Genomic DNA, 21,309 nt, shown 5'->3' on the forward strand with positions numbered 1-21,309 from the left:
CACTATGCAATATCAATAATAATTTATTGAATAAAATACTCAATAATACTTTTATTGATAAATAGAATATGTTAACAATATTTACGAACTGCGAGTTTTAGGACATTTCCCACAGCTGGGGCATTCGTCAGCCCGAAGGGCATAACTAGAAACTCGTAATGGACTTCATAAGTTCGGAATGCTGTTTTCTCTACATATATTTCCTTCATTTGGAGTTAATGATACCCAGACTTTAGATCTAATTTGGAGGAAACGGCTAAACCATGGAGCTCATATAGAAGTTCCTCAATCACTGGAATTAGGAATTTGTCAGCAATAGTAATCTGGTTTAATTTTCGGTAGTCAACACAAAATCTCCAACTCCTATCCTTCTTCTTTACTAATATGACAAGGCATGAGTAGGGGCTTCGACTTGGCCTGATAATTCCCGCGTTTAACATTTCCCCTACAAGTTTCTTAATTTCCTCTTTCTGATTGTGCCCATACTTGTAAGGCCTTACGTTAATTGGGGATTGTCCTTCTTGGGTGATGATTTGATGATCTATCTCCTTCCTTGGTGGAAGTTATGTTGGTGTTCCAAAAATATCTTCATTCTTCTCCAATAAATATTGAATCATCACAGGCAGTCTCTCTTCCTCACTATTTCCATCCTCTTTAGTCACATTCTGATTATCTGTGATCTCAACATTTTGGAACTCAATCAAGAATCTGGGGTCTTTTTCCTCCCAAACCTTAGCTAAAGCCTTCAACAATATTTCTGAATGGGTTAATGTAGGATCTCCTTTCAGAGTCACTATTCGGTCTTCCTCCAAGAAACTCATTGTTAGTGATGGCCAGTGCACCCCCATAAACCCTGTAATGTAGAGCCATTGCAACCCCAAAACGACATCCATCTTTCCTAGGTCTATCGGAAGAAAATCAGCTATGATGACTAATCCTTGGAGTTCTAAGGTGACTGACTTGCACACCCCCTTCCCTCGTAGCGTGTCACCATTTCCTATCACCATCCCATACTTCCTAGTAGGTGTTATAGTCAGCTTCATTTCATCGATCAATTTCTAGTGAATGAAGTTATGCGTTGCCCCATAGTCGATTAGAATGATCACTTCCTTTTTTTTTAACGTCCCTCTTCAACTTCATTGTCCCACGCTTTGAGAACCCCATCATCGATCGTAGTGAAACTTCTGTATCTCCCATTACTTCAATCGAGTTCAACTCATGATTTTCTTTTATCTCCTCCTTTCCCGATTTGTCTTCTTAGTCATCTTCATTTGTAATAAAGAGCATTAGCTCGCGATTCTCTCGGCTCTTGCAACGATGACTGGTCGAGTACTTCTCATTGCATCAGAAACAAAGCCCTTTCTCCAATCGTTCTCTGTACTCGTTGTCGGACCGACGTCTGACTGGAGGATCCTTCTTCCCGACGTTCCCTTTTATGGGGATAGTTACCCGTCTAGTTGCCTCCATTTATGTGCCCTTAACGTTAGTTTTTACCGGTCCACTGCTACTTTTACTTCCCGCTTGGGCCTTCTTTTTCTCTAGCCCATTAACATCTAGGTCTGTAAGGGCTAACTTAAGGGCCATGTTATGATCATTGATGAGTTGGGCTTCACGCATATTGGCGTCCAAGCCCACTGGATGCCAATTGATCACCTTTGCTCATATTGATGGCTCTAGCCCATTCAGGAAGGCATCGATGAGGACTTCCTCTGCCATCTCCAGTAATGGCACAAAATAGGTAACGAATTTTTTTTACGTAGTCTGCATAGTTGCCTTCTTGCTTGATCCTTACTAGTCGAGCGCCGAGGCTCCCCTCAGTTGAAGGCCTGTAGTGTTCGAACATCCTCTGTTTCAGCTCTTCCCAGGTAACGATAGCTTTCCTATTATGGCTCCATCTGAACCATTCCACCTTGTCGGACGTGAAACTCACCACAACAACCTTGACTTTCTCCATATCATTGAGTTCATGGATTTCAAAATATGCTCGGCTCTATAGACCCACGATTCCAGATTTTCTCCACTAAAAATCGGCATCTCTAAACGTTTGTATTTACTCTTATTCATCCTTCTGCTTCCCATGCTATGAGTTAATTCCACTCTTCTTCCATTTTTCCTTTCAGCTTGGTTCGTGTTCCGCCCACCGCGCCTGAGTCACTGTTCTTCTTTGTTGCATTGCTTTCTCTAACATCCTTGGAAAGTTTTTCCACACTTTTGCAGAGGCCCAAGATCAAGTCCTTCATCGCGGAAAGCTTCTTCTCAATAGCTTCTAACCATTCTTCAATCTATTTCTTTCCCATTTTTCTTGTTCGTCCCAGGATTGTAACAACTCTAATACCAATTTGTTAGGTATCTTTCCCTTCCTGCACTCAGAAAACCCAACAACACAACAACCACAAAGAATAACTAGCAAAACACAATAATATCCTCTGCCTCAGAGTGTATTATTTCCAGAGAATGTTCAAGGAACTTATACTGAAAAAGAAAACAAGAATACAAAAGAGGAATAACAAAGAAAATAGAAAAGATAAGAAACATAACAATCTAGCCAATACGAGAGGGCTAGAATTCTCTCCTTCAAGCCACGGAAGTTTTCCAAAAATGATTCCTGCCCTTCCAACCTCCCTTCATTCTATTTATAACCAAGCCTCGTGGTCCCCCTTTTGGATTCCATTTCCCTCACGGTCACTACTTCCTCCCAGAATCCTAGGTGTAATTTCTCTTTTATCCTTCCTTTTATAAGTGTATGATTGGAGGTTAACATAGTCTTATCCCTTATTAGCCAAATACAAAGTGACATTTTGCACATGAAAGATGGTGAGAGGACATACACTAGTAAAAATGCAAGAAAACTAAACTAACAAATGAAAGTAAATACATATAGTGAAAAAATATAAAAAGTAGCTCACATACGTATGTGTTTATAGGTAACACACCTTGAACGAGTATGAATGTGACATGAGTACAATTCACTCGAGTTGCGATTTTTTCAAAAAAAAAAAAAAAAAAAAAAAAAAAAAAAAAAAGGAAAAGTAAAACTCACCATTCTGTCACAACCTTGAGGAAATTAGGAATATGAATAGTGGCAAAGGATGTTGGTCGCATAAAATGAGACAACAAGAATTCTATTCACATGTAGGAGAATTGAGTTATGGAATTGCAACACAAAGTAGCTTCACTTCTTATACTCATTGCTTAACAATCAAAATGCCAATTAATTTGGAAAGCTAATTCATAGCTCAATTGATTAAGAAACCATCATTTGATTCACTTCAAGGCTTGAAGGAAGGAGGCTTTCTTATCAGAGTGGCTTGCTCAAACCCATAAGCAACCTCAATCAGCTTCGCCTCTGATCCCTTCAACCCTCCAAAGTTAATCCCAAATGGAACTCCTCCGCCGTCGTATCCTGCCGGAACATTGATCCCTGGAAAACCCCCAATTGCAAGAACTGTAGCTATGCCGGAACCTGGCGTCACCACCGCATCCAGCCGCTTCTTCTTCACTACCTTCTCAAACCCATCTTCCGTCAGCTTTGCTAAGTTCAACAGAGCCGCCGTCTGCACATCGCCGATCCCATTTGTGGCTTCGGCCGCCAGAAAAATCTCCTGGCCGAAAACGTTGAGCAGTTCCTGCACAGCCGTGATTCGAATCGATTACGAATGAATACGATCATTGTGCGATGAAAAACGGATTTAATATTGTGTTACCTGATCTGGGTTTGCGTTATTGAAGGCGATTATATCAGCCAAACTTCGAACAGGGGAAGCCACGAGCTCTTTCAGGTACTCATTTAAAGATTGTTTGAATTCAGCAAGTAATGCCACTGCTTCTCCACTTGCAGTCACGTTTAAGATGATATCTATATTTTCTATCTCTAGATTGTCTATCAAAATAGCTCCACCTTGCCTTCAATTTCAACAATGTTAGATTCCTTGTGTAGATTTGTTATGTATGTTCGTATTGAATTGTTTGTTTAAATGAATATGATGGAAAGATTTAGGGATTTTGTATGGATAGTTAAGAATGTTGGCTTTCTTACTTTAGAGTGTTGAAATGATCCTCAAAAGCTTCTGTGATGGCTGAATCATTGAAGAAGCTGAAAAAGGGGTTTCTCACAATTCCTAATCTTTTCCCTTTCAACCCAATTGGATTGAGGAATTGTTTGTAGCCACCATTTGGAATGTACTTGGAGGTTGTTCTAGTGGCTGCATCATTGTAATCAAATCCTACAATGGTGTCAAGAACTATTACAGCATCTGTTACTGTCCTGCCAATTGGCCTGTTTTCACATGTGAAGGTTACATGCTTTTAGTTTTATATCTTTGTAGAATGTTTTGCTGATGCAAGATTGCTCACCCAATAGTGTCTTGTCTCGGGGAGACTGGAATAACACCTGCTCTACTAGTGAGGCCAACCGTTGGTTTGATGCCGACAACCGAGTTGAAACTAGCTGGACAGAGGATAGAACCATCGGTCTCAGTTCCTATTGACACTGCTGCTATGTTTGCTGCAACTGATATGGCGGGTCCACTGCTGGATCCACAGGGTGATGCTGATAAAACATATGGATTCTGAAAAGAATTGTAGAAATCAAATGGTTTTTAGTTGTACTTGAAAAACATTAAATGTGGGGAAATTGTCTTTGGAGCCAATTCAAAGTAACACACCTTTCCCTGACCACCTCTAGCGCTCAAACCAGCTGGAGCAGTGAGGGACCTAAAATCAGCCCATTCACTCAAGCTAGCCTTTCCCAGGATGATGGCTCCAGCCCTCCTTAGTCTCTTCACTATGCCTGCATCATGAGGTACGATCGAGCCAAGCAATGCAAATGATCCAGCAGTAGTGTTCAACTTATCCTTAGTCCCAATGTTATCCTTGAGTAAAACTGGAATTCCATGCAGCCCACAAAGCGATCCAGGCTTCTTAGCCGCACGTTCTCTGTCAGCCTTGTAAGCTTGCAGCAATGCATCTGGGTTGATTTCTATGACTCCATGGACAACTGGGTTGAGTCTGTGAATTTCTCCAATGTAGAACTCGACAAGTCTCCTTGAAGTGAGCTGGTTTTGCTTGAAAGCTAACTGCAGGTCTTGCACTGTGGCTTCTCTGATTGACAATCCTCGAACCGTTGCAGAATGTGGCGCAGTCAAACAAAAGGCCACAAGAATCAGAAGCAATGAGAAGGCTACAGAACTAAGTGGTGAAGAGTAGGCCATGGAGGTTTGAAGTTGGAGTTTCGATGGAAGTTCTAAATTTTAGGCCATGGCATCATCATATTATATAGAAGCTTCAATGGAAGGTTTGGTTTTAGCATTGTTTTCTTGTACATGTTCTGAGCTTCTGACCAGGTTCTGGTTTATGGCAATAGAAAGATTACAAAAGGATGGGTTTGCAGATAAGAACATTAAAAATATGAAGATTTGATGAAGTCCAAAGCTAAAGAGGAGGGTATTGCCGTCCATGTCCGGTAGATTTATTTGTTTGTAGCTTAAGTTCTTATGTTATGTTTGTTTTGTTCATGGGATCTAAACCCAATGTTTGGTTGATTGATGAACTTGAAGAAATTTTTAAATGCTTTTCAAGGAATATGCAAATTGATGTGCAAAATTATAGCTGATGTAATTTGATGGTGAAGTTTTAATAAGTTTTCAAATTCAACCAGGTGGAGGATTGGACTATTCATTATTTTTTGGGGCCGTAATTTGTATCTTTTCTATTAAGGTATGTTCGAATTGACATGGTAAATTCTAACCTCGTTTTTATTTGAATTAGTTAGATCATTTAAAATGTTTGTAATTATTTATGTAATTGTATAAATTTTGTAATCATCATTCTTAATAAAATCGAAATGCGTGTTTGAGATAATTTTGTAAAAAAAAAAAGAAAAAGAAAAAAAAAGTGTATACTTTTAAAAATGTAAAATTAATAATTTAGAGTAAGTTCAAAGGGAATAGGAAATATGATCTTTACCCCATTTTCTTTTAACATATATATACAACTCTAAACCAAGCATATTGACCTTGTTGCAATAGGTTTACATTTTAGAAATTAGTTACCATATTTACCACTTATGCATTTTAGTTTATTTGAATAAAAAATTACACTTTTGTTTCTAAAATTTGAATTTAGTAACATTTTGACTTCTCAATTTTTAAGCATATTTTAACTCATGAGATTTGAGTTTGGTATCATTTTAGACCATATCACTCATACTACAGCTAACAGAAGTTGGCATGACACATTTTTCTTTTATTAAATTAATATATTTCCTCTCTCTCATTTCTCCTTCTTTTTCCTCTCCTCTCAACCCAACCGCGATTGTTGCCATCACCATCGGTACTTATCATTGTTGTACGGTTGCCACCGCCACTGCCACCTTCTCTTTCTTTTTTTTCTTTTTCATTTTTTCTCTGTTCTTCCTCTTCTTTATACTCTTCTTCTCTTTCCCATTCGTGTATGTGTATATCTTACACGTGGGAAGAAAGGGAGGAAGGAGGAAGAAGAGAAAAAAAAAAGTAGAAAGGAGAGAAAAATAAAAGAGGCAACAATAAAAGAGTGTTCATGGGTTGGGTTGAGTTGGTTGAGTTAAAAAGGACTTTTAAGATCAACCAGATTGTAAATTTCTTCAATCCAAATAATCCTCATTAAAAAATGAACCCAACCCAACCTAACCATTAAATATTTGGGTTAGGTTGGGTTGGGTTATTCAGGTCATTGATTTAAAATTTTGTTCTAAAAGAAGTAAAATGTTAATAAGTAAAAATTTGATTTAACTATTTTCATATATTGAATTAAGATTAATAACTCAATTTCAATTTAGATAATGTAAAATCTCTTTCCAAAATACTAAAAAAAAATATTTTTAAAAGTTGTTAGAGAATAAATTATCCAAAAAACTAATGAAATTAAATAAAACTAAAATAAATATATGTATATCTAATTGTATCACAAGCAAAAAATATACATTTTAAAGTTAATAAGGTTGATTCGGGTTGGTTTAGGTTATTTTAGATGATCCATGAACCAACCCAACCCATAAGATTTTTATTTTTTGAACCCAACCCATAAAATTTTTATTTATTTGAACCCAATCCATCCCAAAAGAGTTAACCCAACCCAAACCGTACGGATTGAATTTGGTTGGTCGGTCTTTTCGGGTCATAGGATTTTTTTAACATTCCTAATGATGACTATGGATGAATGGAGGGAGAAAGTCGAGAAAAAGGGAGAAAACGATGTCATGTCAACTTGCATTAGGGGATAAAATGTCCGGTTTAAAAATTCAGAGACCAAAAAGTTATCTTTTCCAAACTTCAGACACCAAATGTGTTTTTTTTTTTCTCGGGGGAATAGAATTCAAGTCCAAAATAATAGGATATGTAGAACAAGGATAAAATAATTGCATATATAGAACAGAAACTGGTAAAAGATCAAAAACCCACACCCATCTACCATTTTGCACGCTGCTTCCCGATTTTCTCAAATCGAAAGCTTTCGCTGGCAGCTGTTATCAGTGATAGCTTTCCATTTGAGAAGTATGTTATTAGTTGCTATCGCTGATAACTGCAACTAGTGATAACTTCCAATTTAAGAAATGTGCTATCAGTTGCTATGACAAAGAGTTGCTATCAGTCTATCGCTGAAATCACTAATAGTTGCTATTAGTGATAACTTTCAATTCGAGAAATGTGCTATCAATTGCTATCGTTGATAGCTGTTATTAGTGATGCTACTATTAGTTATAACTTTCAATTTGAAAAATGGGTATCAGTTGCTATCACTGATATGTTTCTATAAATGATAGTCAAATAGTGGCTATTACTTATATGTTTCTATCAATGGTAATATTTTGATACTTTTTGTTGTTTGAATTTGATATCATGTTATACTTGTTTGTAAATAATTTAGGTCTTTTAATTAATTTGTTGATACATATTTGTGTTTGTATGTCGTTATTGATGCATATAGGTATAGAATGATATTCTTCTACATTGATATTCATAAAGGATATCATTGATAGCTACTGTTAATGATATTTTTTATTGCTATCAATGTAAAGGATATCAGTGATAGTATTTATGTACTATATAATGTTTGGATGTATGAGGAGACTAGGGAGATGGAAGAAAAACTAGAAAAAGGAAAGAAAATAAAAATAAAAATAAATCGGAGAAAAGAAAGAAAATTAAAAAATTAAAAAAAGATTAGAAGAAGAAGAAGAAGAAATAAGGGAGGACGAAATTAAAAGTTGAAAAAAAATTCAAAAGTTGATTGTCCAACACTTCCATATTTATAAATATTTTAAATGGTTTTATTAGGAAGGTGAAGATTTTCCTTTACATGAGGATTACTTGTGGGGGATTTAATTATTTAAATGAAGATTTCCATACACAATTAATCATATAGTTTACATAATATCTGGCTTTATGAAAATGATAATATTATTTTTTTAAAAAAGTTTAAAATGTGTTAAATAATCAAAATTATCAAAACCTAATATTTTAAATTTGAAAATGTGATGGCAACTTAACATAATTAGCTTGAACTCTTTAAATTAATAGTTTGTTTCAAAACTTTAAAAGCACAATAGCATTTATAGAAGAGAAAACAAATGGTTGATCTATCTTTTTGCAATTGAAGTCAAAACTTGGTATAATTCTTTTTCCAAAGGGGGTTAAGAGATATTCCCCATCCACATTGCCATTTGGAGGAAAATTAAGAAACACATGAGATATTATCTAAAAGAAATATATATGTGGAAAAGGCTATAATGGAGGCACTTTGGGATTGGTTGCCTAAAAGGATGGGCAAAATGAGATCACTCATTCCTATAAACCAATGTTATATAACCTTTTGCCAATGTCGACGTTAGAGCAGATTTCCGTATTATCCCATTGACATTTTAAACTTATACTCTCACTTCTTGATTACCAGTTATAGTTTCTCGCTCTCACTTTTGTTTTTGTTTTTCTTCTTTTTGTTAGTTTCGTTCTTGTTTCCTTAGTTTCTCACTCTCACTCCTGTTGTACAACAGGAAGAGAAAAGAGTATTGACATTTAATCATCACAAAAAAGGTAATAGAAAAATAAGAACAAGAAGCAAGAGCAAGAATGAGTAGCAAGAGGGAGTTCCTAACCTACGTGCACTATGGTAATTTTACTAATATGACATAAGCAAAAGATTAAAAAATAAGTTCTAGAAAGTGGGACAGATTTCATTTTGAACCTAAATTTTAGATCCGTACAATTCTCTAGAATGGACCTGGAAAGCAAAAACTTTTTAACCTTTTATTTTACCCTTTTTATCCTCATCGTAAAAAGAAAACACGAAGTTAAAAACCCATCATTAAAAAAAAAAAAAAAAAAAAAACCATTTATGTATACTTTTTTTAAACTTTCTGGATCCATTCATATACTGTCTGATAGAGCATTGCTTTCCCAGCAAAGAAGTTATTTTTCCTAAAGTTGCAGAAAATCTTCTATTTTGAAACTTGATACAGATAACTTTCACAAACTTGATAATTGAGAAAGAAGAGGAGGTGGCCTTCGTACCATGGTGGCTTGTTCATATGCATAAGCAATCTCAATTAGCTTTGGTTCAGTCCCTTTGAGACCTCCCAACAGAATACCAAATGGCTCTCCATTTCCCTCATATCCAGCAGGGACACTAATTGCAGGGTATCCCCCAATTGCTAGGACACCTTCTGCTCCTGTCCCTAATGTTATCATTGCATCCAGACTGTTGCCTTTCATTATTTCTTCGAACCCATATAGCGATAAGTTCATCATCCTACTAATTGCCTCCTTCTCCGTCTCTCCGATGCCATCGGTTTGTTCAGATAAAAGAAAGGCATCTTGACCATACTCTTTCATGTTCTCCTGTAATGCCAACAGGAAATATCAATAGCTTATCCCTTAGGAGAGACTACTACACAAACACAAACTGTGTTACTTGACGTTTTTGGAATGTTAAGTTATAATAGATTCGGCGGTTCTCTAAATGTCAAGTAACCCATTATCAAGAATGAAGATCTAAAACTTAACAACAAAGTCTTACCAGTTCGGGGTGGTTATTGTTGAAGGCAATAATGTCAGCTAGAGATCTAACTGGACTTTGGATCAGTTTCTTGAGGTAATCATTTATGCCAAGCTTGAACTCAGCTATGGTTGCAATAAATTCACCACTTCCAAAAGGATTCAAAATGACATCTACATTTGTTATTTGAAGGTTATCTACAATGGTTGCTCCACTTTTCCTTCAGTTTCAGCCAAGGGAAAAACTCTCAGCAATTAGTACACTACACTAAATACACCTTGAAAACTAATAGATACAATCCCAAACCGTTCGTACAACCTTTGGACTTTTCTTTTTGTTTAAAAAGTATTCAACTTTCATCCAACATTCTAATAAATTTCTACTGCAACAACTATAGTTTTGAAACGCTGTCAAAGATAATATTGCAACTTTTGAAACAATAGGAATGTCTTAAGCAAAAGGTAAAGTCCATTGGTACTTTTTGTAATTTAGCATGAAAAAAGAACTCATGGTATGATAACTCTAATCAAAATTCTCAACAGTAAAGAATCTAATCAAATCTTATGTGGGCCAAAAGAGAAAAAAAAAAGAGGTCATTTTGCAAATATACCTTAACAGATTGAGATGTTGCTCAAAGGTTGGAATGGCCATGGAGTCATTGGGATACAAGTCAAAAAAGGGATGCCTAACAATGCCCAATCTCTTTCCTTTAAGCCCATCTTTCCTCAGAAACTGTTTGTAACCACCTGAAGGTATGAACTGAGATGCTTCCTTGGTTGCCTCACAGTCCATTGGGTCAAATCCCACAATAGCTTCAAGAACATAAACAGCATCTGAAACTGTCCTACATATGGGCCTGTCAACTCCCCATCAATTCAATTGCACCTTCTTTATCAAACTTGTAAAGAAAGATTGTAAAAAAACACAGAAAGCAAGACTTTTTTCCCCATGGACCAATTAAAAAGTATCCCCATGTTCATAATATACTTCCTCAAAACAGTTGACAAGAAAATGATATTTGACCTGATTTTTTAAAATACGTTTTTCTAATGCTTTTCTGGGTCCATGTACTTTAACTCTCAATCTCTCACTTCTTATTTTTCCTCTCGTTGCCTATGTTCACTCTACTCTCGCTTGGTAGCCAAGGCAGAAAAAGAAGAAGCAAGAGTGAGAGAGGACAAGAGGGAAAGAGTTAAGAGGCAATGTAGGGAGAGGGAGCGAGAGGAAAAATAGGGAATGAGAGACTTATTTTGTTAAATTGGGTCCAATTTGATTTGGTTACAACTTTTTGAGATTTTTCAGTTTAAAAAAATATCCCCGTGGAACCTTTGACCTCGAGTTTTTTTGCGTTCATGTTAGTTACACATCACATTCACATTAGATCTTGAATGTGACTAAATAGTGCATTGTGAATCGCTAGAAAAACTTTTAAAATTCATGAGTCGAAATAACACGAGAGCATGAGCGTATTTTGAGAAATTAAAATAAATCGCGAAGGAACACAATAGATAATTCGCCATTTGCAAGTGGTTTGTAACATCATCAAAAGGTTAATCACCTAATTTTCATTGATTTCAAAATCAAGGTCAACCACATTTATGGGTGAACTTTAGGTCATCCGAAAAAAAAAATCACATTAGATCTTGAATGTGACTGAATAGTGCAACGTGCATCTCCTGAAAAACTTTTTAAATTTGCGAGTCGAAATAACACGAGAGCATGAGCATATTTTGAGAAATTTTTAAGACAAATCACGAAAGGGCACCGTAGATAATTCATCCGTTTGCAAGTGGACTGTAACATCATCAAAAAGTTAGTCACCTAGCCTTCATTGATTTCAAAATCATGGTCCCAAGGTCATCCAGGAGAGGGAAAAAAAAAACTCTCTAACCACTTAGCCATTGGTACAATTTTTTAGGTTAAAATGTCAAAACCAAAATATTCCAAATTTGAAGGGTTCAGTCAAGTTTGTGTATACCCTACCCAATTGTGTCTTGGCGAGGAGAGATAGGGATAACGCCGGCCCGGCTCGTGAGACCGACGGTGGGTTTGATGCCAACCACCGAGTTGTAATCGGCCGGACACAGAATTGACCCATCAGTTTCCGTTCCCAAAGACACGGTCACCATGTTCGCCGCGACCGATATTGCAGACCCACTGCTTGACCCACATGGATCCCCTCCTTTTCCATATGGGTTCTGTGTATTTCATTCCATTCAATTCAATTCAAGAAATCATGGAAGATTAGGGCAAAAGTCTTAGAAAAATATACTAACCACCGCTTGACCACCACGGGCACACCATCCATTGGGAATCTTCAAAGAACGAGACCCATACCACTCTGTAAGCGAAGTTTTCCCCAAAATCACCGCGCCGGCGTTCCTCAGGCGACTAACCACCGTCGCATCTCGAGGCACCACCGAACCCAGCAACGCGAAGGATCCGGCGGTTGTATTGAGGCGATCCTTGGTCGCAATGGCGTCCTTGAGCAGAATTGGAATTCCATGGAGTTCGCCTAGGGCTTTTCCCCCGGCGAGGAGCCTCTCTCGATCGGCGGCTTCCGCTTGAGCTCTTGCATCTGGGTTCACTTCGAGAACGCTTTTGAGGACTGGATTGAGGAAGTGGATCTTGTTGAGATAATGTTCGAGAAGTTGTGTGGTGGTGAGTTTGTTTTGGGAAAAGGCATTTTGGATTTCGGCGATGGTGGCTTCGTCGATGGGGAAGTCGGAGGAGCTGGCATCGCCGGTGAAGAGTAAGAAAGCTGAGAGGAAGAAGACGATGTTCATTCTTTCCGTTGGGTGCGTTTGGTCGGAGATTCGGTGGAATAGTATTCGGATTTTGTAATGGAGAGGCCATGGATAGTTGACATTTTCAAATCTCCACTCTCGAATTTCTTTTAGTTTAATGCACTTGCACATGGTAGTGATAATCTTTCAACTGTTAATTATGAGTTTTTTTGGGTGTATATTTCGTAATTTAGTACTATGACGAAGAACAAGAAACTGAGTTATCAGAACACTGGGCATATTAACATCTATCTATGGAGTTGGTCTTAAGTCCAACACTAGATACGTTAGTTTCATTGTGCTACACGATAGAAAGAGAAGCCTAAAACAATGTCAAGTTCGAATGTCATCAATATGTTGATCAATTATAATAATTTTGTTAAGAGCTCAACCGTACAAATGAACTTTAGAGTTTTTTGCAATGAGATCATAGATACCAAGGAAATATCAAAGTTAGATACACACGTATTCATCTCCTCCACAAATTCTCGGTCATTTTCTTGACATATCAAACACCATCAATTTCGTAATTGAGTTTTCAAGTGTAAACTTGCATCAATCCTTTTACAAAATTAAAACTTCCTATTTAGTTTGTTAAATATTTAATTGTTATTATTTTATTAAAATAAAATATTTGTAATGGACAACATAAACAAATAAGCCCATATTCTTTTAACAAAAACATTATTTAATAAATTATTAAAATAAAAAAGTAGTACAAAATATTATTTCAAATGAAAACGAATTCCATTTTGTTATTGATTATTATTATTTTATGATAATATGACAGGTTAGAAAATTAAACATTTGACCCAATAATAGAAATACATAATCTTTTTAGTTTCAAAAATTAAAGTTGCATCACATCCAAATAAAACATATTCTTTAATCTTTAGTATATTTTGAAATTTAACCTTTAGCATATTTTGAAGTTCATGTACAACAATCTAGTCCACATTAAAAGCAATATTGTTAAAATTTAAAAACTTCTTGTTCTTGTATATGTTATGTTGATCTACAAATTGACTAACAACCATATTATTTAATAAACTACAACAAATACTAAGAGGAATGAGTTCCACACAAAGTCTTGAATTAAAACTCACATTTGAAAGAGGGAACAGAACAAGAAGTGACAACTCTGCCTTATCCCTCCCTGCTTTCATGGCTGCTTGCTTGTCTTTGCTTTGCTGCAATAAAGCTACAAGAAAACAAACAACCAATAAATTCAGATTCAGAAAGGAAGGCACACCAAATTCCTTTCCTATACCAAAATCCTCTACAAAACATTTGCAGCTGTACACTCTATAGAACCATAGAACCAATCCTGTTCAAGTAAAGTCGTAACAAGGTTCTAAACAAAATGAAATCCAGTTTCCAATCAAAGTAACCCAAACAGAAACAACACTGCAATATTAATAATAAACTCTGCAGAGGAAATGGGACTTAAGATTAGAACAATAATGTTAACAAAGTAGAAGTTTGGCTACAAAACAGTACAATAAACACATCAAAACTGTTTCTCACTGGCAAAACTATAAAGAAAACAACATTAGAGAATGTTGTCATCATTCCAAAACTTTCTCTAACTTCCATATCTGTCTTTCAATCTCTCAGTTTTAAATCACATCCCTCAAGCTCCATTTTCGTCCCCGTCGCGTTCACCTTCGCAATCTCGAATTTCATTTTCTTCCCCACTGTAAAGAAATAATCAGCTGAGATCACATCAGAAACATACAAGGCTTCACCATTGATATACACAGAGATAGGTAGTTAGATAATGTGATGATACGCTACAACAGGGAAGAAACATAGAAATGGTTCAATCCAATTTCAGTTGATCATTGAACAAACCTGTCGGGACGAGATTCTAGTGACTCCTGCAGTGGCGACTCCGGTTTTCTCCAGCTTTTCTCTGTTCTATCCTCACCAGCCCGGCTCTTCCCATTGCCAAAGCTCTTTTTCCCAAAGGAAATGGCGTTGGATTTTTCTGTCTTCTCCTCCACCGACACCTCCTTAATCTTGGACTCTAGCTGCTCGTCAAGCTTTTTCCAGTCATGTCCCTTCTCGGCTAGAACCTCTTCCCTCGGTCTCGCCGCTCCAAATGGATTCGAACTCTTGGACCTCGCCGCCGTCCCTGATATCTCCGACGATTTCCCGTCGCTAACCGGCAGTGTCCGTGGCTGCAGATTAAGCTTTGGCCGACTACCAATGACGCCACCAGTATTACCTTCCTCTTTCTTTCTCCCCCAATTGTCTGAATCTGCACCGCCGCCGCTCGCCGTGAACCCTCCTCGTCGCTCTCTGTCAAATCCACCGTTAGCCCCAAATCTCCTTCCATCCGACGGAACATTGGTCTTATTAGAAACCCAACTCTCAGATTCGTCGGCTTTTGACGATTGCGAATCCGAAAACCCTACTCCTCTCTCCCTCCTCTCAAATCCATTTCCAGCCATCGGTTTCTTAGTTAAAGCCCAATTATCGACTTCGTCAGCCCTAGAAGATGTAAATTCCTTACTCGAATCCGCCCTATTAGACCCATTACCATTCCTCCGATTCTCATCAGAAACCCTAGACGAACCCCACTTGGAATTAGACGAATCGTCCCCATTAGAATACCTATTATTCCTTTCATACGAACCATTCGAACCATAATTCCTGAATCCACCACCAAGCCTGTTCCGGTCGAGCTCCTCCGCCGTCCGTTGGCGAGGGCCGGTGGGTAGTACCATCAAATCTTCATGTCTGAGGCTCTGGGAAGAAGATCTCGACCCGGTACTTCCATAGGTGTTGAACTCGGCCAATGAGAGAGTTTGCCCTTTCTTCTTCTGCTTGGTGGCCAAGGCGTCATTGAGGGAGGGAAAATCCAGGCTGAGTTCGGCTTGTTTCTGCAGTTCCTGTTCTTTAAGGAGTTGAGCTTCGTGTTCCTCAGAATCGAGGGCCCAAGCGCCTGGTTTTCCCCATGGAGAAACCATTGCCGCCATTGTTGCTTTGCTTTGAGATTCTGTGAGAATTTGGGGTTTGCGTTTGTTGGCAGCAGAATGAGTGGCCGGAGATGCGTCTCAAACGTTATAAAATGGGGAAATGACAGATTCTTATCGGACGGTTGAGGAATGACCCGTATGGGAATCAACGGCGGATGATGAGATTCTCCCATTTGCTTATCGAGCATAATTGTCAAAATATCATTTTTCTCTTTATTTATTATTATTTTTTTAACAACATTTTCCTCTTTGTACTCTCGGTAATAAAAAGTTTTCGCAATAAATTTTGAAAACATATTCACCTCTTTTATTTTTATCATAAATATTATTACTATTAACAACTAGCTAATTAAATTATTTTAAAGAATAAATTTAAGCTTTATTAAAATATAACGATTAAAATTAAATATTTAAAAGTTCAATAAATAAAATTAAATTAATTTCAAATTAAAAAAAGACCAAGATAATATTTTAATCCAAAGAATTTGTCTATTATATATCCTTTTTGATTTTTTTGAAAAAGGAAGAAAGTTTTTTTCCTTTCCCTTTTTCCTCTTTTGAATTAAGAAAGTTTTTTAAGTAGTTACGCTTATAATATTATGTAATTACTGGTTGTCATACGCTAATACTTTGACATATCGATATAAATAGTCTTATAAAACTAGTACACTTTTTTAAAACTCGTTAGTTTTCTTTTTGATCATCTGAAATAAGATTGGTCATCGAGATTTAGCTTTTTCTAATTTATCAATTGATTTGGGTCAAGATTGAGCGGTTATTTTTTTCAAATTTCATGTAATCTTCCCAAATCTTATACTTTTAAATTTTCTCTTAATTAACCTATCATTACCAAATATTATAAAGTAATTTTTCAAATATTTAGTTCATTATGTTTCTACAATTATATGAATTTCCGAACTTTCAAATGAACTTACCAATCATACAAATGGATCTCAAGTGATTGCATTTTAATTTTTAAAATATTGGGAAAGATTAAATTTTGCAAAAAAATAAAATGGTAAGATTTGAAAAAATTATGAAAATTTGATATAATTTGAAAATTCATTATAATTGTGGAACATAATTTAGGCTAAAGATTTTAAAAGTTACAAAAATATTTGATATAATATTTGGTTGAATTTGTAAAAATTTTAAATATATATAAGATTTGGTTGAATTTGTAGAAATTTCCATATATATAAGATTTGGTATAAGATTTTGGAAAATTATATAATATTTAAAAAAAATTAGCAGAATCTTCAATGTACTAAGAAGAACCAAATCAATCAATAAGTAAAAAAAATCAACTTTTTAACTAAGTCTTAGCAGTCAATCTTGTCCGGGATGAATCGAGAAAGTTTTTTCTTTTTAAAAATGCTAGTTTTAAAAAGTGAAAACTTGAAGAGTTTATTTTTGACAATTTTTTTTATAATGGAAAGTCTTCAAGTATTTGTAAATAATTAGTAAGAGAAAATAAATATTTAAAGGAAAAAATATTTATCTAGTCCTAAAGTATAGGTGTTTAGTTTTAAATCAAGATCAAAGGAGCATGATGAAGAAGCGTGTCATTATTTTAAATGTCATTTTTTGAATTTTAATCTTAATTTAGGACACATGTCAATTTGTAATTATATCCAAATTCAACCTTTTGTAATTTTATGACTAATTTGAAGAATAACATCACAATTTGTGATTTGTCAAAATTTCTCATTCAACAATATCAAATAAGCAGCCTAAGATTATAGTATAATTATGTATCCATCTACCAGACTGTTTTCTCACTTAACTAAGGTTCCCCTCTAAATCATGAGTCATCCGAACTATAGATGGATCTACACCATGAGGGAAAAGGAGAAATGACTAAAGATTTCCTTTTATAAAAGGATAAATTAGAGGTCTCAAATGAATGAATGTTATAACCTATAATTTACATATGGCACAGGCTATACTATTCATGCTGGAACCAGCATGGGAATACAACCCCGCCCCCCGCCCCAACACACCATTCTATCAATAAAGATCCTTACCAGATCGAGCAGCTCGAGTTTCAACACTAAACCTTTTGGCAGCAGTGGAGGGGACAGGACCGCTCGAGTCTTGACAAGACCATGACCGACATGCCAATGTCCCGATATAAAATCGGGCAATGTACTCATTCTTCCAGTATGAGTATCCTTTAAAGTTGCATTTAAGACCATTCCATTGCCTTCCAAATAACGATCACAACAGAATGCTCATTCTTCAGTGTAATGTGAATTGCTTATGGTGATCAAATGTTCTTCAATACCTTTCATTGAATCCCCGCTAATATACCATGCCACAGATCCTGCAAACACGGGTATAACTTATGTGTTAGTAGCCTTGTGCAAGTTTTATTGCCCATTTCCAATATAGTAATATATATACATTTGCTCTATGAAACATTAACCATTGCCACATTTAACCCCTTTTTATTTAGGTAAGGCTCTGTATAGGACCATATTTTTGACAAATGATACTATACAAAACAATGTTGAAGAACAGATCAGAGATTCTGATACACTAAACAGATGTCTCAACCACCCTTCTTGATGCTATGTGGTTTATACGGGCACCGCATACACAGTCATTTTGCAATATACGGTATCACGCGATAATTAATTAGATATCAAACCATACAAAGATTTCTCAATTGATGGACAACGGGGATAAGTAAAAGGGATGTTTATATGAAATACCTTGTGAGGAGACCGGTTGCTGTTCTCTGGTTGAGTGAAGAATAATAGTTCCAGAAAGGACGGTAATGAATCCGCATAATTCAGAGACTATGGTGCTCGCATTCTGGCCTGACCAGTCCTGCAGAGCATAAACAGACGTAACCGATTTATATTGGCTGTTCTACACCTGAACGGATGTAATACCCGAGATCTGAGGAGCTATGTGGTTAAGAAATTTACCTTAAACATGATAGCACTAGCAATAATAGTCAATGTCGTGAACATGGCATAATATACGGGAGATACAAGGGCTGCATTGAATGTATCCAATGCCTGAAACGAAAAAGACCATATCAGTCAACATAAATACACAATCCTGTTCAAGCATTTGGTTAAGAAAGGAATAGGAAACAACTGTGCCCTCCATATTAATATGACACCAACCTTATTTAAGTAATTTAGTTGTGTGATGACACAGACTACTGCAACTGTGACAAAAAGCCAAGTTTGAGGGTAAGCTACTTGGCTTACCCCGTCAAGCGTAAGCCTTATCGCTATTCCAATAGCTTTAATACTCATAACCTGAGTTAATCACAAACGTTTAGAAAATTTCAATTCAAATAAAAGTTGTAAAATAGTTTGATCTAGCAGAAATGCATAGCTACCGTCAATGAGCCCATTAGAGAACAGATTCCCAAGTAGACCAGTATGTTTACATGCCCATAACGAGGTTCGAAATACAACATAAGAGCCAAAACTAACGAAGCTATAGCAGCAATGTAGACTAGAAAAGCTGTTCAGGGATTAAGAAAAAAGAGATATTAAGTACGAGGTTTGATGATGTTTCATTAAATGAAATTCATAAGAATCAATTCTTACCTGGTTGAGTTGCTAAATCCCAAATCTCTTCAACAGAATCAGGAGTACGTTCCTGTGGTGCATGGATAACTATTATAACTGATCCTACAATACAAGATAAACACCCTACAACACCCATTTTCTGTAGCCTCTCCCTCAATAAGAAATGGGCTAAAACAGCACTGCACAAATCATCAGGAAAAAAAAATTGTGAGATCCACCTGATTTACATTTTTTGTTTTACACAAATAGTACAAGAATCTCAATAGGGACTCACCTGACAATAATACTCAGTGCACCAAGGGGTGTGACTAAAACTGCTGGGGCATAAATATATGCTACAAAGTTTGCAATCTCTCCGATAATCACTATTTAGAAAGAAAGAAAAATCAGAATCAGGATCAGGATCAACTTCATATTTTTGACAATAAGGATCAGACATATTATTATACATACTTGTGATCATGCCTGCCCACCAAAGTGGCTCTAACAGGTATGTATAACCGCCAACACCTGTTTTAAGAAAGAGACTATAAGCATCAACCAGTATAAAAGAGCATGAACATTGCCTAGAAAACTCTTGAACTGAACATCCATAAGAAGTAATAACAAAGCAGATGAACAAATAAATTCATTAATTAAAGATCTTTCGGTTCATCAAGAGGATAACAACTCTATTTACAGCTTAGACCAGCTTACAAAGTACCTTAAATCTATAGTGACCACCTACCTAGGATTTAATATCCTACGAGTTTCTTGACATTCAAATGTTGTATGGTCGGACAGGTTATCCCTTGAGATTATTAGTTAAGGTGTGCATAAGCTGATCCAGATACTCGTGGATATCAAAAAAGAAAAAAGAAAAAAAAAACACCTCATATCCCAGCCCCCTAAAGCTTCCATCTGACATCCAAAAGATGGCTCATGGTGTTCTGAATCCAAGATCTTATTGGAGAGCCCAATCCCAACCCTTAAAGCCAAAGCTTCCATACGTTTAAAAGCTCAATTGCCCTGTGTGCCAGGATCCATTGTTGAATAAGTGGCACCAATGATAGACAAATCAAGAAGAAAAGTCCACACGGAACTAACTAACCCAAAAGTTTTGACATAAATTTACCTGAAAGAAACTCCCCTTGCTTCCTAACAGGGCATAAAACACAATACAGAAAGAAAAATTCAAAATGAATCAGATTGCATCCAACCAACAAATACATTGGACAATCAGAAATCAAGCATTTCAATTCCACAAGAAGGCGAAACCAAAACCAAGAAATAAATATAAAAATTAATTCGTGAGTCGTAATCACAGACCTGCTCTGGCCCCTGTAGCTCCGGCACGCTTAAGTCCCTTCTTCTTCAAGATAAAACTCGACCCAATAAACGCACTGGACGCCATAGCTAGAACCAGACCCTTCGTATTCTCCGAAATCGTCATTTCTACCTCGCAAACACACCGCAGACAATAGGTTCGCTCGGATTAAATCAAAGGGTTCCCACAAACTCCCGCCCGAATTGGGTTGCAATCCAAAATTCAAACGAGCGGCAATAGAAAACAAAAACAGCAAGAATCAATCATAAATCTGATTGCCCAATGAAAATTGGGAATAATGGGGCCACCACTACCAATAACCAAGTTTCCGCCAAAAGAAGATCACGAGTTCCAAGAAATGGAAGAAGAAAGGCAATGGGGTCGCCGGAGAAAGGAAAGTCCGACGAGAAAAGAGATCTGAAAAGAATTTCTCGATGCAACGCACTCCCTTCGTCGTTCGTCGTATTGCCGTAATTTTTCTGATGGGAAAGAAAGGCTCTATGGTTTTCCTTTAATTATTAATTTTTATTTTTTGGTTTTAAAATAAATTTTGCAATACGTGTCGGCTATCTAGTGGATATATTGTAATGCCACTGATAAATAAATAAAATAAAAAGTACGCGTTTGTTTTTTTTTAGAAGGTTGAA

At 36.4% G+C, this 21,309-nt stretch overlaps 4 protein-coding genes across 8 annotated transcripts; all 4 read right to left on the minus strand.

Moving 5' to 3' along the window:
* Positions 1 to 3,106: 3,106 nt before the first annotated feature.
* LOC120077566 (probable amidase At4g34880) lies at positions 3,107 to 5,865 on the minus strand. Its single transcript, XM_039031496.1, has 5 exons — positions 4,665 to 5,865; positions 4,354 to 4,568; positions 4,037 to 4,276; positions 3,705 to 3,903; positions 3,107 to 3,626 (listed from the first exon to the last, which is right to left on the minus strand). Exons 1-5 carry the CDS (start codon positions 5,208 to 5,210, stop codon positions 3,270 to 3,272), a joined length of 1,557 nt encoding a protein of 518 aa, XP_038887424.1. The 5' UTR covers positions 5,211 to 5,865; the 3' UTR covers positions 3,107 to 3,269.
* Positions 5,866 to 9,348: 3,483 nt separating this feature from the next.
* On the minus strand, positions 9,349 to 13,402 carry LOC120077881 (probable amidase At4g34880). The gene is made up of 5 exons (XM_039031975.1): positions 12,306 to 13,402; positions 12,013 to 12,227; positions 10,640 to 10,885; positions 10,051 to 10,249; positions 9,349 to 9,872 (listed from the first exon to the last, which is right to left on the minus strand). The coding sequence occupies exons 1-5, from the start codon at positions 12,945 to 12,947 to the stop codon at positions 9,501 to 9,503; spliced, it is 1,674 nt and encodes a 557-aa protein (XP_038887903.1). The 5' UTR covers positions 12,948 to 13,402; the 3' UTR covers positions 9,349 to 9,500.
* Positions 13,403 to 13,820: 418 nt separating this feature from the next.
* Positions 13,821 to 15,880, minus strand: LOC120077882 (eukaryotic translation initiation factor 4B3-like). 2 transcript variants are annotated; one of them, XM_039031977.1, is made up of 2 exons: positions 14,670 to 15,880; positions 13,821 to 14,016 (listed from the first exon to the last, which is right to left on the minus strand). In XM_039031977.1, the coding sequence occupies exons 1-2, from the start codon at positions 15,797 to 15,799 to the stop codon at positions 13,962 to 13,964; spliced, it is 1,185 nt and encodes a 394-aa protein (XP_038887905.1). In that variant the 5' UTR covers positions 15,800 to 15,880; the 3' UTR covers positions 13,821 to 13,961. The 2 variants fall into 2 exon arrangements, with proteins under 2 accessions (XP_038887905.1, XP_038887904.1); XM_039031976.1 differs by lacking the exon at positions 13,821 to 14,016 and adding an exon at positions 14,231 to 14,512.
* Positions 15,881 to 17,656: 1,776 nt separating this feature from the next.
* On the minus strand, positions 17,657 to 21,174 carry LOC120077128 (probable magnesium transporter NIPA6). Of its 4 annotated transcripts, XM_039031026.1 has the most exons (11): positions 20,665 to 21,174; positions 20,471 to 20,493; positions 20,228 to 20,364; positions 19,810 to 19,866; positions 19,631 to 19,721; positions 19,375 to 19,535; positions 19,161 to 19,288; positions 18,940 to 19,077; positions 18,736 to 18,828; positions 18,517 to 18,634; positions 17,657 to 18,125 (listed from the first exon to the last, which is right to left on the minus strand). In XM_039031026.1, exons 4-11 carry the CDS (start codon positions 19,817 to 19,819, stop codon positions 18,034 to 18,036), a joined length of 831 nt encoding a protein of 276 aa, XP_038886954.1. In that variant the 5' UTR covers positions 19,820 to 19,866; positions 20,228 to 20,364; positions 20,471 to 20,493; positions 20,665 to 21,174; the 3' UTR covers positions 17,657 to 18,033. The 4 variants fall into 4 exon arrangements, with proteins under 4 accessions (XP_038886954.1, XP_038886956.1, XP_038886953.1 ...); XM_039031028.1 differs by lacking the exon at positions 20,228 to 20,364; XM_039031025.1 differs by lacking the exons at positions 20,228 to 20,364; positions 20,471 to 20,493.
* Positions 21,175 to 21,309: the final 135 nt, after the last annotated feature.

This window comes from Benincasa hispida, chromosome 5 (genome assembly GCF_009727055.1).
Source record: "Benincasa hispida cultivar B227 chromosome 5, ASM972705v1, whole genome shotgun sequence".
Taxonomy (NCBI): domain Eukaryota; kingdom Viridiplantae; phylum Streptophyta; class Magnoliopsida; order Cucurbitales; family Cucurbitaceae; genus Benincasa; species Benincasa hispida.

Bases quoted from the DNA above. Each gene is read 5' to 3' on its own strand.
- LOC120077566 (XM_039031496.1), bottom strand. From the start codon at position 5,210: ATGGCCTACTCTTCACCACTTAGTTCTGTAGCCTTCTCATTGCTTCTG. The intron at 4,569-4,664 runs GTGTGTTACTTT...AATTCTTTTCAG, and splicing joins CTAGAGGTGGTCAGGGAAAG to AATCCATATGTTTTATCAGC. The intron at 4,277-4,353 runs GTGAGCAATCTT...ATGTGAAAACAG, and splicing joins CCGAGACAAGACACTATTGG to GCCAATTGGCAGGACAGTAA.
- LOC120077881 (XM_039031975.1), bottom strand. From the start codon at position 12,947: ATGTGCAAGTGCATTAAACTAAAAGAAATTCGAGAGTGGAGATTTGAA. The intron at 10,886-12,012 runs GTAGGGTATACA...GGGAGTTGACAG, and splicing joins CCTCGCCAAGACACAATTGG to GCCCATATGTAGGACAGTTT. The intron at 9,873-10,050 runs GTAAGACTTTGT...TTGGCATTACAG, and splicing joins ACAATAACCACCCCGAACTG to GAGAACATGAAAGAGTATGG.
- LOC120077882 (XM_039031976.1), bottom strand. From the start codon at position 15,799: ATGGCGGCAATGGTTTCTCCATGGGGAAAACCAGGCGCTTGGGCCCTC. The intron at 14,513-14,669 runs GTTTGTTCAATG...ATTTCTTTACAG, and splicing joins CTAGAATCTCGTCCCGACAG to TGGGGAAGAAAATGAAATTC.
- LOC120077128 (XM_039031025.1), bottom strand. From the start codon at position 20,788: ATGACGATTTCGGAGAATACGAAGGGTCTGGTTCTAGCTATGGCGTCC. The intron at 19,289-19,374 runs GTAAGAATTGAT...ATCCCTGAACAG, and splicing joins GGATTTAGCAACTCAACCAG to CTTTTCTAGTCTACATTGCT. The intron at 18,829-18,939 runs GTTGGTGTCATA...TTTTCGTTTCAG, and splicing joins AACTAAATTACTTAAATAAG to GCATTGGATACATTCAATGC.